The 16919-nt window shown below is 44.9% G+C and overlaps 1 protein-coding gene across 10 annotated transcripts in view; it reads right to left on the bottom strand.

The window, feature by feature from the left end:
* Positions 1-16919, bottom strand: part of FBXO34 (F-box protein 34) — a 42872-nt gene that overhangs the window by 11147 nt on the left and 14806 nt on the right. For 4 of the 10 annotated variants that reach the window (XM_039381664.1, XM_027724398.2, XM_039381665.1 and 1 more), the window contains one exon: positions 2296-2495. In XM_039381664.1, the coding sequence (XP_039237598.1) occupies positions 2296-2372 (77 nt within the window). In that variant the 5' untranslated portion in view covers positions 2373-2495. Of the gene's footprint in view, positions 1-2295; positions 3156-4889; positions 6284-16919 lie in introns of those variants that run through there. The other 6 variants (XM_027724399.2, XM_027724400.2, XM_039381662.1 and 3 more) reach the window with 4 other exon arrangements.

Genomic DNA, 16919 nt, shown 5'->3' with positions numbered 1-16919 from the left:
AGTGGTGCAGCGTTAGGTCACTGCAGAGATATTTAAAAACAAAGAAATAGTGAAAGGTTCCTCAGTTTGTGAGAAAGGACTGGGAGAGAAAAAGGGCTGCAAGCAAGGGCAGGGCAGAGATTAAGAGTATTCCAAGTGCTACACAAAATACCAAAATTGACTTTGCATCATTTTTAAAGAGGGGTGGTAACTGCGATCGTGAGGGCAAAAGCCCAGGCGTTAATCTGAACAAGAACATTGGCAGGGGGAGGATTAAAGAGCTTCATAAAAATTGTGAGGATTGGCTCATCTCAGTTTTAGAATCCAAAACAGATAGGCTCACGCACTGCAGGCCAAGAAACAGGATTTATAAACCTCTTGAAAGGCAACAATGGGAGATAATAAACATGTGGCACATTGGAGGGGGCACTGCAGGGGAGAAAGAGAAGGGAGAATGATTGCAGCCTCTCCAGGGCTGGTATTCTGACTCCAATATAAAGGTGCTTTGCAAGCAAAGAGGATTAATGTGACACAGAGAAAAAGGGGGAAGAGGGAATACTTCAAAATGCCAGACTAACCTCAGGGATTTCAAAAAAAAAGTGATCATTTTAGACAAATCTACTATATCTTACTCCCATGGTCTTCAGAGAGCACAAAGAGATTTACTGGTGAAGACAGATTGGCAGAGGAATGGGAAAACAGACAAAGGAGCTGGCTTAGCAGCAGACAGCCCCAGGTGATGCTGAATAAGAAAATACCAGCTTGGAAACCAAAGACATGCCTCAAGAATCAGCCTGGGGAACATCTGATTTTGTTAGGAATGACCTCAGCACAAATACTGCACCCACAGAACTGGAGGCAGTTCCAAAACAGCAGAGGCACAAAGCTCCAAGTCACAGAAACTGAGGAGGGTTTTGAAATACAGGCAGTGATGCACCAGCAAGAGGAACACCAAGGAGTTCTGGAAGTAACTAAGGTGAATTGGCCACCATAGAAACAAGTAAGTGGAGGTGACTCTGTCACACGTTTGAGGCAGCAGCAAGAAAACCCTCCAGCCAGATCTGCCCTGGAGCACAGTAGAGAATTTTAGCCAGGACTGAGATGTATCCACACTGAGGACAACAACAGTTGTTATTCAAGAAGCTACTTGAGAAAACTTGGGTCATTTAGCACCACAAAACCACAGGTGAGGGTCACAACCCCATTTTACAGAATGCAGCAAGAGAGGTAAACCACTGAAAATAAGAAGTGGGAAGAAAAGCAGAAGGAAAATAAAGGAACAGAAACTCAAATAAGCATGTAAACTGTCATGAATGTTTAGTCTGGGAATCAAAAGAAGGTTCCTAATTGCACAGCTAGATCTGTCATCTTCAGTAATGGCTTAATAGACTGGAGGAGAGAAGAAGAGATGTAAGAAAAGATGTAAATGTTTTTAGGCTAGACTAAGTTCACAAAAGGGATTATGAGCTACTGCTTGGGAAAGCAAAGAGCTGGGTGACCCAGGAAGTCTTTTCCAGCACTAAATTACCATGAGACTAACATAGCAAGTATATGCTGTCTACACAACCACAAAGAACAAAGGTTAAAAGTTTGCTTTAAACCCACACAGTTTTTGGAAACCGAAAAGCTGGCGCTCTTCCGCCAGGCTGAGGAAGTTTAGGAGCCTTGCTTTCAGAAAAAAAAGAAGCAAAAGAAAAGAAGATACATATATTTTGAAGTAGTCTGAACTCAAACAAACCAGCATGTTCTTGCATTTGCATAAGGACAAGTTGTTCTGCCCGGTGTTCCTATAACGAGACACAGTGAGAGGCGTTCACTTAATTGTCACATAAGCACAAGTGTTTGAAATCAATCGTGCATTTCTTCTTAATAAGAGACACAGGAGAGTGAGCAATGCAAAATCTGAGCTTAAACTAATCTAATTACTTACTCCATAGTAAGACAAACCGCAACAATGAGTGCCAGCATTTCCACTTGCTCTAAGCTGACTGTGTGTTCTAAAGCCTCCTCTGACGAGCCACTCGCCAATTAAGTTTTACTTCAAAGTCGTGTTCCCAAACTAATTTACAGCTGTTGCTAAAAAACCCAAGGATTTCTCCAAGCACCCTGCCAGCTGTAGGGAATCTGAAGTTGTCATTATCAAATAAAAACGTCAAAAGAACATTTCTGCCCTTAAGCCATTACAGCGTTTCACTTAAACACCATCCGAAAGGAAGAATTTAGACCCAACAGTTGAGTGACAAGACAATAGGAAAGCAAGGAGAAGGCTCAGTCAGTGCTGAATAGTCAGCTAGAGGCAGGCCAGTTTGTTCATACCGTTTGACCTGGTGGAAGGTGGAGGATGTGGAATTCAGCGGTTCCCTGTGGAGGCCAGCTCTGCAGGAACTCTTCATGGTAACTACCTCTCCAGCTAAGGCACGCCGTCACAGCCAATCCATCCTGGGTCACACCCCAGGCTCCCCCATCAGCTCTCCTTGCCCCACACAGAGCTTCACCGTGTCTCTGCCACCTAAAAACTGAACAAACATAAGAAAATCACATTCAAGTACAGCAGCAGCTGAAGCACCGACGATCCAAACACGGACTCTCCCACGAGACAAAAAATATATATACATATATGTGCATGCACAGATACAAAATATATACGTTTATATATAAAAGAACTTAACATCATCATGCCGTTATTGCAGCTGGAGTTCCTGAACACCATCAAACACAAATTAACACAACAGCCTGTCTGCACACACAACATTTTTCCACCTTATATACACGGCTACAGCGCTACCTTGTTACCTCCCACGGAACACCTCCGTCTGCAGAGCTCCTCGTAAACAGGACACACGAGAGATCCTTCTGCTTGTTAGCACTGCACCGGGCTTTGGAGGGAAATAGCTGCTGGCAGTAAGATTTGAGGCTGCCAGGAGTTACGTTAGTGTTCTAATCAAAATAACGTGGTGGATTTCATACAGGACAGAAAACATGTCACCACGCAGCCTCCAAGTCCTGTGAAAACTGCCCTGTCTTTGCATCACATGCTGATAAGGCAGATTACACCAAAAACAACACTGCTCTGCAGTATCTCTTGTTCTCACTGCCTTCTACACCTTGTCCTTGGAGCAGATACTCTTACCGGCGCCTAAACGGACTCTGATGGCGAAAGAACAACAACCTTCGAGCTGGAACATTAAAGGGAAGAGTGACACAGCAGAAGAGCCCTGGAAAACCTCAAATGCTCCAGCCCGAGTTGCCAGCAGATTGTTTTAGAGACCGTTTGCTTCCTCTCTAGAGGACCACGCTCAATGATGCCGTAATAAAGCAATGCCATTTGAGGATGCTAAACATAGAGCTGTGTCCCCAGGGGATCTGTGATTTAGTGCAGCAGGTTGTTCTCTCCTTTTCAGCAGCTTTGCCCAGCGTTCCTGCTGCTGCCCTACTCCTGCTTTTGCAGAGATGGAGCCTCTCACATCAACCCCCTCCCAACACCTCCCACACAGAAGAGCCTCAACCTACACACCAACCAGTGCTTGACCAGTGTGGTTACAACTCAGTGCTCCCACTAAACACTCCTGGCCTGGAAAAGCTGCTCTTGGTAGCCACACTTGCTGAGAAAGCCACGAAGGATGAATTTTCCAGGCAGGAAAAAACAGAAGCTGGTTTAGACCCATCTTACTTGACTTTCTGCTACGGCAATTCCGCGATTCGTCTACTGATGGTGACGGAGAGGTTAATCATTTGCCTACATTTGAGTAGCAGGAGCCTAAAATAATATATAAAATATTATATAAACACATTCCAGTCCTCATGGAGAAATCTCTGCTGAGTTCTACACAAGGCTAAGAAACGTGTCGGGTGGAGAAGGTGGAGGCATCGCACTGGCAGAGCAGGGGGATGAGAGCATGTCCTCAGCTCCGGGAATTCAGGAATACCAGGAGTCAGGCTGCCATGATTAGCAGAAATTGAAGCTTTGTAGTTAAACACCACTTTCATTAGACTACCCAGGGTCCGTAACAAGGACCTACCCCTACGAGTAAAACCTAGGCACAAAAATCAGCTGTTTCTGATGTTTTGTGGGCTGTAAAATACATTTTCACAAACAGTAATTCACAGAGGGGAAAAAAAAAGCATGTGCCTAGTGCTTTGGGAAAATCAAAGTTAAACACAAAACCGTTACTTTCCCATGAACCATCAGTAAGAGGCACTGAAATCCTGACTTTTCTCCAAGCTTTTGTCTGGCTTTCCTTCTGGCTTTACTGACACTAGCATTTCAGACTCAGCAGGAGCTGTATCACAAAAAACATGATTATATCCACACCCAAATAAATGCAACCACACCATTTCAAGAATGCCACTCACTTTTTCAAGAGCTAGAACTCCCTCCCATGTATCCCTGGTTAGAAACACCATATGTTTTGTGCTAGTCCTACTCCTTTGGGGATCAATTGAGAAGTAAAAGTCAGACAAAAAACTGAAACCCAAAGGTATCTTGTTTGCCGTGAAGAGCTTGAGAAGCAAAACCATGAAAAGAAGGGGTTCAGGTCAGGAGCAGCCACAACCCTGATCCAAGCACAGGAATCATACAGTGGGATGTCATGTGCTTAGGAAGGGACCAGCACCTACTAGAGGGAGGCAAAAGCTGGCAAAATAGACACAGCCAACTTCAGATGGGCACTGCAGCACAGCTCCAACCACAGCTCCATACAAAGCATGCTTTTTCCCCTCCTCTATAGCTGCTGGGCCATAGAAAAGAGCTGAAATAGACTATTAATGCCAGCAAGCCCCTGACAAATTCCTACTGTGTGAGGAGTAAAAAGCTGCGCTTGTGAATTAAAAAAAAAAAAAAAAAAAAAGGAAAAAAAGAAGGAAAATAATTAAAAAAAAAAATCAGCATCCAAGCTAGCAAAGATACTTACTGCCTTTTAATTACCACTGTTTCTGTACCAAGGCTGATCTTTAGCAGTAGGTGCTTCAGCCGATTTGCTAGTTTTGCACAGAGAAAAACTGAAATACAGATGCACAGAGAAACAAAACAGGAGAGGAAGTTAAAAACATAATGGTGTTGTTCTCCCTTTCTGAAGCCACCCCCAAACATATGCCTCCGTACACAAGATGTGGGAAGGACTCGGATTTTGGCAGCAGTAAAGCATCACATCCTCCCAGCCACGGACGGCAGTTCGGTCCCACAGAATTCCCCGTCTTATCGTCAGGTTTGAATGCTGCTGCAGCTCGGGAAAACAAATGTATTAACTCAGCCAGAGTGGATGAAGGGGGGGGTCAAGGTCTCCTCATCTGTAGAGCACTAAAGCTTTTGATATTTTGAACTAAAGCTTCACCGCAAGAACAAGTGTGTTTTAGCTGTAGCAACAGTAACCCATCAACAAAGGAGTTCAAAGGGTGGGCACATCCTCTCAGAAAATTTACTTTCTAGAAAGGAGGCCGTGGCCTCCGGACTGGATCTGAGCAGCAATCACCCTGCTGGTAAAAACACGTGTGAAAACACATTTGACCACCCCACCTCCACACAAGGATGCTCCACAGGGACATGGCACCGGACGAGCTGGGCAAAGAGCAGCAGCACAGCCAGGATGCAGGACAAAGCAGCAGCAAGTGTTTCAGAGGGGAACTCAGGGGAGTTAATACCAAGAAACAGTCATTATGATGGTGGGGAAAAAAAACAACACAGTGCTGAGGCCTTATTATAAAGATATAGAGTTTTGTTTTCTTGCAAGAACCGAGTTCCAAGTCCATTCCCCCACCACTGAGCTCAAGTTTAGGTTGTTACATGATACTTGCCTCTAAAACTATATTTCACCAGACAGGCAATCTGCCATTTCCCAGCCTAGTCATCCCTCCCTCCCTCTCAAACACCCGCCAGGACACCTATAACAGCACCAGAATTTCCTAAGCAAGAAGCTTTGGCAGAAAGCTTTTCCTCATCCCATACTCCCACTGGGACCAATCCACAGCAGCTCCCAGACTAGGCTGCACAGCAAGATGATACACCAAATCCTCATACTCAGCCTCTCAGACACCTATAGGAACACAACCCTTCCCTTTTAACCATCCTTCATGTAATATCTTCCTATTTAAAACAGCTTAAAGACCTGCCTTTTGACACTAAAGGAGCCAACACAGACATAATTTGGCTTGTGTGCTCAGCTTCCCCACTGTTTGATGGTCAAAAAGGATAAAGTTGCACAGATCTGATGTTATCTAATCTAAAAACCAATAAAGCTGCCATAGGGGCTCCAGCTGGAATAAATGTAGGGGAGCTTCCTGTGTCCACTCACACACCAAAACCAACTGATGGCACCAGGAACCAGAGGTGGTAAAGCAAGACCCTGTTACCATTGCCTTGGCTCATTTAACCACCAAATTTACTCCAGCCCTTCCCTCACTCCCATCCATACTCTGTACCCTGGATCACACCAGACAGAGCAGCTACTGAACTGAAATCTGAAGATTCCCACATAAGGGGAATCAGTGGAGGTCACAAAGATGATCTGGGGTCTGGAGCATCTCTCTTATGAGGAAAGACTGCAAGAGCTGGTCCTGTTTAGTCTGGAGAAGACTGAGAAGGGATCTCATCAATGCACATAAATATCTCAAAGGTGGGTGTCAAGATGATGGTGCCAGACTCTTTTCATTGGTTCCCAGCAACAGGATGAGGAGCAATGACCATAAATTAAAACACAAAAAGTTCCACCTCAACATGAGGGAGAACTTCTTTACATTTAGGGTGGCAGAGCACTGGAACAGGCTGCCCAGGGAGGTCGTGGATTTTCCCTCTCTGGAGACATTCCTCTCTGGACACGTTCCTGTGTAACCAGAGGTCCCTTCCAACCCTAATAATTCTGTGATTCTCTTCTAAATTTGAGCTTGGACATCCATGTCAGCAGGGAACACACGGATGCTCCAAAACACTGTGCAGCCCCATGGCTGTTCCAGTCACTGTAATTCCTGCCATGCTGAGGTCTCATCCCTCTTTTCCTCCCAGCTCATTCACACCTTTCCCTTTATCAGCACTGGTTTCCCACTTGATTTCTCACCTGAAGCAGCTCAGGGAGCTGAAAGTAGGAGAGAATTAACCCAGAAGTGGTCAGCTCCCTGACCCACTTACCCCCAAGACCTAGCAGGAACTCACAAAGCCCGGCAGGATGAAGTTCTCAGCAACTCAGCCTGGATTCAGCCAACTCCAATCCACACCTGGAATCGTGCTGGAAAAGGTGCCTGCTACAAAGTGGTTTTTAGCTTCTTTCAAGGCAGTGGAAAGGAACGCTTCTGAATGCACAGTGGGCAGAATGCAGAGTGTTTCGGAAGCGGGGAAATGAGCGTGTAGGGCTCCAAGGCAACATTTGACTCTCCACTGCTGTCAAGCAGCGCTACTTGCTGTACTGATAAGCATATGAAATGCTTATTCTAATGAAGCACTACAGGGAGAACCTGTCTTCCTTCCAAGATCATGTCAATGAAGAATGAAAGGCTTCGCATTCGTAGCAATCCTGCCTTCTCTCTAGGTGGGGTAAGCGTTGGAAGGACTAAGTCGCCCCCTCAAAAGGGAAATCTCAGAAGGGAAAGAGAAAATAAAGGAAAGACAAGCTCTGCTGCACCCTCTTAACTCTGTATTTTGAGTACTGGAAAAAAAAATAATATTACAAGTGTTTCCCTTGTTCAACTATTCCTGAAAGGTTTCAGCTGTCTCGCACGATTTGGGTAAGGACATCACCCGCTGCTCAACGGGGAAGAAGTTAAGAACTGGCTCATTAGATTTGTCCTGCTCGATCCAAGAGGAAAACAAAACCAGTAAATCCCTCACTGGGCAGCGCTGGTGACAAACACCCCCCCTACACCACCACCACCCCCAGATCACACGTCCCTCTGCTTTCTAGAAAGCTGCCTTGGCACTGCCCGCCGCTGCCGCGTGCCCCGAATGACAAACGGGGGGTGGCCGAGCACCCCGAACCAGCCGCGGCTGCTGCGGCCTCGGGATACGGGGTGTGGGCAAAACCACCCACTGAACACACCACACTCAGGGCCATGTGACCCCCCCCCCCAGCCACGCCTGAATTATTTAGAGTATAAAACTAGATTTGCTTTTTGCCGTGCAGATCCTGAATTAATGAAAGCTCAGCTGAAGGGCTACTTCCTCGGGACGAGAGTAAGGAGAAAGCTTCCAGAAGCCTTCCTATTATAGAAGCAATAGGAGCTGGTTCCAAAAATAGTAGAGCAGCATTCCCAGAGCTCTGGAGACGTTGTGCCCTGGTTTTGTGAGGCTGAGGTCTCCCTGGATCGCTCCTGTACATGCAAAGATGGGTAGGAATGACTGCAAGATGCAGAACTGACGTGAAAAGGGAGTTTTAGGACAAACACCAGAGAGAGAAACCCAAACAGCCTATAAGGAAGAGATCAGCTTGAACGCCAACAGAGAGCCAACCCGACCCACTTTAGAGAAAGTCAGTTAAAACCAGCAAGGAGAATCCCACCCTTTTCAAGAACACCGCTTGCTAAAAAAGATCCTGATGATGATCATTATTATTATTATTATTATTACAACAACACTGAGGTGGCAGATTAGGATTGTCAACAATCATTTCATCACCCCGTTTGTCCTGTGGATGTCAGGGATTCCGGTTGGAGAGGAGCACTGGACTTGTTTGGTAGATTTGGTTTTGCTGTGCCAGCTCATAAACTGACCAACACATGGGCCTTCCTGACAGCAATTCCTCACGAGTTCACCTGGAATAGCTGGTTAGTGATCCAGTAGCAGGGCATAACGACCCACTCTAATTCCTAAAGTTTCCTTTGCCTGTTTCATGGCAGTTCTTGTAACACAGTGGGGAAAAAAAAAAACCCTCATTTGCAAAACTCCTCTGATTACCAGTCTATCTTTGTTTATCTTTGTGTATCTTTGCATCTGTGTACTCCAGCACAGGACTGGCCTTTTTATTGGCATGTAGTGACAAAGTAAAATGTCACCAGGAAACCAAAAATATCATACTGGACACTACAAGGCAAGAAGGCCCCCTGTCCCATGGCACAACTCCTTCTGTACATCTCTCCACAGGGTATGAAACAGCTTCTAAAACAGAACAAACCTGCACCTGACTTCTAAATATCCAGCAAATAAAAAAATACAGTTCCTTCTTCAGACCTCTGCTAATAAGGAAAACCCCACAGCAGGTGCCTCAAGGTTAAGCACTAAATTCATCAGATTTACAACTCAATTCACTGAATTAAATATGGCTTTAACAGGTTTATATGGCTCTAACTGGTTTGGCCCAGCCTTTGGGCTGACAGTTCTCCTTTCAGAGACCACCCCACATCCCCTGATCACAGGGCCAGACCTACACAGTTTAGCAGAAAGAGGGATAGTTAATTTTTGTTTACTTCTGTGGAATCTTACCCTTTTAACCAAAAGGTTATGTTGTGGATTTCTCTGTCCTATACCACTGTGGGTACCTTCTCAAAGACACAGTCACAAAAAAAAAAACCAACCAAACAAACAAACCAGAAAGCAACCCCTCAAAAAACCCCAACCAACCTAAATCCACACATACACACAAAATAATCAAAGCAGAAGGACAGTTTAGTTCACATGGATCAATTCTGCTGATCCACCGCAGCGTTGAGAGGTTACAATATTCACTAGGCAACCCTAAAGCACCCAAATTTTTCCTAAGGGTCTCCGAAACCAAATTCAACAAACCTTATTTAGCAGAACACACACTAGATTAAATATAACAGTACCAAAAAAAAAGAAAAAAAGGTTTTAGAAGTAATTGTGCCATTAGTTGCAAATATTTGGATAGCTTGGATAAGGCCTTGAGCAACCTGGTCTGGTGGGAGATGTCCCTGCACAGGGCAAGGGGGGGTTGGGACTAGATGATTTTTAAGGTCCAATCCAACCCCTTAAAATTCTATGATTCTATGATTTCTGTCTTTCAAAAGGCCCAAGTTTTTCTGTCATATTCCTGAATCCACCCTGTTCTCACATACGAGCATTTTCCACAATTTTTTGCACCAGTGCCTCATGATTTGTCATAAAATCTCAAATCCTTTCCAATTTTTCTTTAAAGTAGGCCACTGCTGGTGCCCCGATGTCACATCTTCACAGAAAACTATCTTTCACTTTGCAAGGATGATGTAAAAAAATGCTGAATCCTGAAATTTCAAACTTACAGGTCAGCGGTTTACCAAAAAAAAATCTGCTGTGCAAACTTGGGAAAACAGTTATCCCAACTATACCCAACTTCAGGACACATTTCATGCAAAAAGAAGCTCAAACTACTTTTCACAGAACATTTTGGAACAAAATGCCTCATTACATCTGATGAGGACAGCAAACTTCTAACAGAGGAGATTCCTTAGGAGCATCTAAAACCAACCTACCCACCCACAAAGAAGACACAGCACCACCCACACCCTCTGAACAAGCTTTGGATTCACTGGGCTTTCCAGATGTATCTGATAAAACAAAAAGCCCCTAAAGAACAGGCTACAGTCTAAGACAACAACAAAAAAAAATAATAATTTAAAAAAATCACTAATTAGTGGTAGGTTCTACAAGGGCCTCTGCAGGAGGAGGTCAGGGCTGCCCCAGGCCCTTTCCAGGTGGCTCCACCACCACCCACCACAGGACATGGCTGAGCCCGTCAGTGAAGCAACTGGTACCACTGGAGAAACTTATTTAGGAAAGGGTAAAAAACACCTGATAGAGAGAGGATAGGGAAAAACCCCACCAAGGTCAGAGAAGGATAAGGAGGGGGGGGCTCCATGGCAGAGCAGGTAATCCCTTGCAGTAAAATGGGAGAGAAAAGATGTTTGTTTCATGTTTATCTTGGGTTTTTACTACTATTTTATTATTTTAACTGTCAATAATTTTTTTTTGTTCGTTTTTCCGCAACAGTAATCAGTAATCTCCTGAACTTTATCTTGACCTTTCAGCTCTCTTGGCAGTCTTTCCATGCCATCTCTGATTCCAGCCCCTGGAAGGCAATAAATTTCCCTGGACAACCTGTCAGGTGCAGTCACCCACTGGAACCGCTCGCTGCTTCTCCCGGGTGATCCTGTCTGGCATTGTTATCATCAAGTCTTTAGGAGGGACAGGAATATTCCTCCTTATTTGGAGAGTGACCAGTTTGCAGTCTTCCTCTTTTATTGACTTCTAACTTATTGTGAGACACTGAGCAGATCCCACCTGCACCCCTGATGTAGAGGGGGGTCTAGTTTCCCGAGTCTCCAAGCTCTCTGAGAACATCCTGTTTCACAGAATCACAGAACGGTTTGTGTTGGAAGGGACCTTAAAGACCACTTTGTTCCAACCTTCTGCCATGGGCAGGGACACCTTCCACTATCCCAGGTTGCTCCAAGCCCCATCCAACCTGGCCTGGAACACTTCCAGGGAAAAGGCAGCCACAGTTTCTCTGGGCAACCTGTGCCAGGGCCTCACCACCCTCACAGTAAAGAATTTCTTCCCAAAAATCTAATCTAAACCTGCTTCTATCAGTTTAAAAACTTTATCCCTGTCCTGTCACTCTCCATCTATATAAAAAGTCCTTCTCCCTCCTTTTTATAAGCCCCCTTAAGGGGTCTCCAAGGACCTTCTCTTCCCCAGCTCTCTCAGCCCATCTCCACAGCAGAGGTGCTCCAGCCCTCTCATCACCTCCATGGCCTCCTCTGGACCTGCTCTAACAGGTCAATGACTTTCTTGCGCTGAGGACCCCAGACCTGGGCACAGTGCTCCAGGTGAAGTCTCACAAGGGCAGAGTAGAGGGGGAGAATCACATCCTTCAACTTGCTGACCACTCCTCTTCCGATGCAGGCCAGGACATCCCTCTGAGCTGTGAGCGCACACTGTTGGCTCATGTCCAGCCTTCCATCCAAAAGAACCCTCAAGTCTTTCTCTGCAGGGCTGCTCTCAGTGACTTCTCCCAGTCTGTACCCATGTCTGGGACTGCCCTGACCCAGGTGCAGCACCTTGCACCGGGACTTGTTGAACTTCACGGGGTTCCTCATTCTCACAAACGCTACACGGCCTTCTCACTTCCTCACGGAACTCCTTGACCTGGTGACACAGCTCCTTGAGGACACACCTTCTGCAGAGATGATTCTCAGCCCCAGCTTCCTGGGCAGGCACCAGCCCCTCTTTACAACCAGAGGCCTGCAGAGCTACATGAGCTGCCATCAGGCCTGGATGGGTGGAACCCTCTGACGTTCAACAGCCGCTGGGAAGGAGCACCTCTCCAACAGCTCCAGGCCTGCAGCATGAAGGGATACAAGGAGAGGCAAGGAAATGGGACAGCAGGGTGTCACAGCCAGCAAATCAAAGATGGAATCCAATCCAGAGGCAGGAGGAATAACACAGCAATGCTGATGAGACTCACAACAGCACCTGGTGTGACACCACAATCCAAGCGGACCCCTTGTTATCTGTCCTAAAAAACCAGGCACTTCCAGAGCTCATCCAAGCACATACAGATCAGCAGGAACAGGATCAGAGAGGAAACAGGGCAGCAGTGAGTGGAGCTGGGGCCACACAAATGCAGGTGGACGATCCCAAAACATCAGGGTGTGGAGGATATTTCTCACCACTACACTGCTTTGCAGCTTGGAAAAAAAAACAAAATGAAAAACAAATAAAAACAAATAAAACCAAAAAAACCAAAACAAACAACCCTCCCCAAAATACTAACCAAACAAACAACAAGAAAAAAAACCCACAAATAAAAACCCCCCAAAAAAACAAAAAAAAACCACCACACAAAACCTGCTCAAAGGGACCAGAAAGGACTTTGAACACCCAAAGCACAGGAGTGTGACACACTATGGCCAAACTGCTTAAGATGAAGACACAAAGCAGGCAAGAGGACACGCTACAAATCCTTCCCAGGCAAAGTATCACCTGGTTTTACACAAATTCTTAAAAGAACAACATACACAGAACATCTGCTGAACTAACTCGGCTACAGATAAGCTCAGGGATTTTTGACTGGTAAACTGCAGTAGAGAGCAAGATTAAACACAACATCTTTGGGCATGACTTTTTCAAAGGACTTTTTAAAACCTAAGCTAATTTGGAAACCTACCAATTCTGTGGATCTTTAAAAATAGAGCCAAAAAAAGATAAAAGATTTTTTTTTTCCATTAATAACTTGAACTTACTGAAGTAAAAAATAGTTTGATATTTTAAGAGCTTTATAGTCTATACACCTAGCAACTAACACAATTAAATTTTCAGAAATTCCACGCATAGCACGAATTCCACTGTAATTCATTCTTTAAAGAAAAAAGAAAGGCCCCAAAATAGCACTGAAATTTTAGTAAAGGACAGCTTCCACACACTAAAGTGTCTTGTCAACTGTAAGAACTTTTGCTGCAAATCTTTCCTTTTTCATGTTTCATCTTCAAAATTCAGTTGCACAGACCTACAACAGGACTCCAGAAAATTCTGGTGCAATTCTTTCCAGGTTAATGGCCATTTTGGAAGTATAGACTTTTCTGCAAACAAACAGAAGTTTGTTTCACAAGATTTTAAACTTTTTAATGCAAAACACTAGAAAATATAGAATCATGGAATGGTTTGGGTTGGAAGGAACCTTAAAGATCACCTCATTCCAACCCCCTGCCATGGGCAGGGACACCTTCCACTATCCCAGGTTGCTCCAAGGCCTGTCCAACCTGGCCTTGAACACTTCCAGGGATGGGGCAGCCACAGCTTCTCTGAGCAACCTGTGCCAGAGCCTCACCACCCTTATCTTCCCCATATCTAATCTAAATCTCTCCTCTGTTATTTTAAAATTGTTTCCCCCGTCCTATCACTGTCTGCCCACGTAAAAAGTCACTCTTCCTCTTTTTTATAAGCCCCCTTTAGGCACTGGAAGGGGCTCTAAGGTCTCTCCAGAGCCTTCTCTTCTCCAGGATGAAATACCCCAGCTCTCCCACCCTGTCTCCAGAGCAGAGGGGCTCCAGCCCTCTGAGAATCTCCATGACCTCCTCTGGATCCGTTCTAACAGTCTAAAAACAGCTTTATAATCAAGACAGAAAAGGAAAAAAATATAAGCATTGCTGTCTAACCCAGTATTCTGGCTGCTCCCTCCAGTACAATCAATATTCTCTTCTCAGAGAACACAAAAAACCCACCAAACCACTAAGAAGCAAAGCAGAAAATAAGGCACCCACAACTGTGGCTTAAAATGGATGGTTTAAGTGAAGCAGCCTCGGGGCTGGGCACTGTCACTGTACTGTGGAAATACTCGGCACGTTTTCCAGCAGGGCAGCTGGTGTGAGCACACCTCGGAGAAGGACATACCCTCACAAATCCGACAGGCCAGCTCCAGAGATCCTACTCACCACGCTGGCTTTCAACAACCAACTCTCTCCCAAAAGCCAGCTGAAGCTTGCTTCAAGCCCAAAAACTAAGTTACCACAGCAATAACCAAGCTTGATCCCTCAGCGTTTGACATCTCTCACTGATTCTCTGTGAGTTTGCAGGAAGTAATTTCAAAAAGCTCCCTCAAGAAAATAAGTTTCGAGCCGTAGTTTTTCCATTCCGAGCCATCCCTGCACTATTTCATAGCTCTGATAATTGTACCACTGACTAAACTCCAACTGGGAATAGCTGTTTTTATCATCACTATTAAAAACAGTCCCTCACACTGTTAGGAATCTGGAAACTCACTGGAGCTGCATCCCACCCTTCGGCCTCTCAAAACACCACAGAGCAACGAAACTATGTGCTGAAACCAGAGGATCCCCGTGCTGAACAACTCCTGTAATTTCTGGGTAATTAGAACTGCCTCCTAAGCAAACCATGGAGGCTTGGTTATTGATTTTAGAGGGGCAAATGGCACCAGAGCTCTGAAAGTCAAAGTTAATGTATAGTTTTCCATACTGGACTGGGAAAGCTGAGTTACTTTTAGAACTGGAGCAGTGATGTGCATGTTAAAAAGCCTTACATATTCACCTAGGTTTTTTCAAAAGCAAAGAGATCATACGCAGTTTTCCTTTCCTAAAAGCACATTATCTAGATTTTCACACCTTAACCAGAAGAGTGACTGACAGCTCTCAGAGAAGTAGCAAGATGCAGAAAAACAAGAGTTGAAAGAAGAGTGGGTTTAAAAAACAGCTTTTAATTATCTGAAGGTACTGTTGCCAAGTAGACAGCAAAGAAGCTGTGCATCACATACAGATGGGAAAATTCCCCCAGGTTTATTTCACAGTCAATTACAGTGGATTAACCTATTAGGAAGAACAAAATATATTATTTTTTTTTGTGGATGCAAGTTTCAACAACTTGAAGAATCATTGCCACTGGTACTTTGATACACAGGATCCACAATCTGTTCTATCACACTTCCAGTCATCACAGTACATAAACACACCCTAGAAGCAACCTCTCCCTCTTTTTTAATGCATCTTCTGTCATTATTTCCTTCTCAGGGAACTGCATCCCCTCCCCTCCTGGCTCCCCACTTTGAGTATCATTTCATATATCAGTATTTTTTCTACTGTTCTTAAGGAACAGCAGCAAGCACCTTCAAACTTCTACACACACACACCTTTGCACACACTCACATATATTATTCACATCTGTCTCTGTAAGGTGCCACTGTGTAAGGTTATTTGTCAAACAGAAAAGCATTGCAGCAGTGAAAAATCAGCTTTCCAGGATCCCTGTGCTAAATCCTGGGTGTGCCTACTTTTGTTTGGTATCAAGTTCCTTCTGCTGGCTCTGCTGCAAGAGCAAACTACAGGGATAGTTAAGTTTTTCCCCACCTCCAAAAACATCTGTTCCTTTTCTAAGTTCTCCAGACTTCCTTCCCCTTGACCGTATCACAAAGGCTCTCTTTTTTAGCAAGGCTGCCTTCTTGATAGTCCATCACCATTATCTTCTTGTTCTGCAGAGCAGCTTGAATCACTGGATCTTGCAGAGCTTCCAGTCCTTTCAGCTCAAGGCCAGGATCTCAATTCAAGCATCCTGATTTACAGACAGGGTTGTTAAACTCCTTCCCTGCCTCTTATTTAACACTCCACAGCTTCCTGTCCTGGGAGGCAACCAAACTGCCACAAGAAATGCCAGCTTCTGTTCAACACCCACAATCCCCGTGACACTGAACATTTAAAACAATTATGTTACTCCCAAACCTTGCACTGCAACGGCTTTTACTCCACAAAAGTGCAGAGATGAGCAAAAATTACTTCAGCACGAAGGAGTCTGAGCCGGTTCTTTGCTGAACCTCACAGCATTCCGAGTTAACATTCAGGCTTGGCATGACCCGCCATCCGCTCGAACACACAGCACAGTGTCACCCCTCAAAACCCCACTGTTCAACCTAAAGGCACTTTCTCTCTCTCTCTCTCTTTTTTTTTTTGGATTTTAAGGGTGCGTCAGCTGCTCACTGAAACAGTGGGAATGCTCCATTTAGCACACACACACTTGTTAAACTGCTCACAGCATGCAAATAAAATACCGCATTGTGCAAAAGTCATTCAGAGCCTCCCCATCCGTAGATATGAGCAGTGGAACCGCGGCCAGGAAAGAGAAACTTGGAACAACGCGCAAATATTTCAGTCCCTTATTCCCAACGTTCACATCCCAGGCTGAAGCCCACAGCCCTGTCATGCTGAGGGGTGACCATGTCGAGAGTCTCCTCCATGCAACGGGTGGGAAAACAACCATTATCTGTCTTGCCCCGGGACTGCACCCTTTTATTTGTAGTTATTACTGCAAACTGCCTTTTTTTCCAGACAATGGTTGTGTTATTATAGGTACCTTCATGCCGTGCCAAAGCACATACACACAGCAATTCAGAACAATCAGCCTTGTTTTCATGGGAGCAAAGGTTGCAGCCAAATGAAATGGGTGGAGATCACATTAAACAATCTTGGAATCTGCTAATAGGATATAGGAAAATGTGACCATAATGCAGATGCGGAGTTCCCCT

The sequence above is a fragment of the Pipra filicauda genome, unplaced genomic scaffold (assembly GCF_003945595.2).
Source record: "Pipra filicauda isolate LSUMZ 115617 unplaced genomic scaffold, ASM394559v2 scaffold235_size1210477_pilon, whole genome shotgun sequence".
Classification (NCBI taxonomy): Eukaryota; Metazoa; Chordata; class Aves; order Passeriformes; family Pipridae; genus Pipra; species Pipra filicauda.
This window is presented reverse-complemented; position numbering and strand designations above follow the sequence as displayed.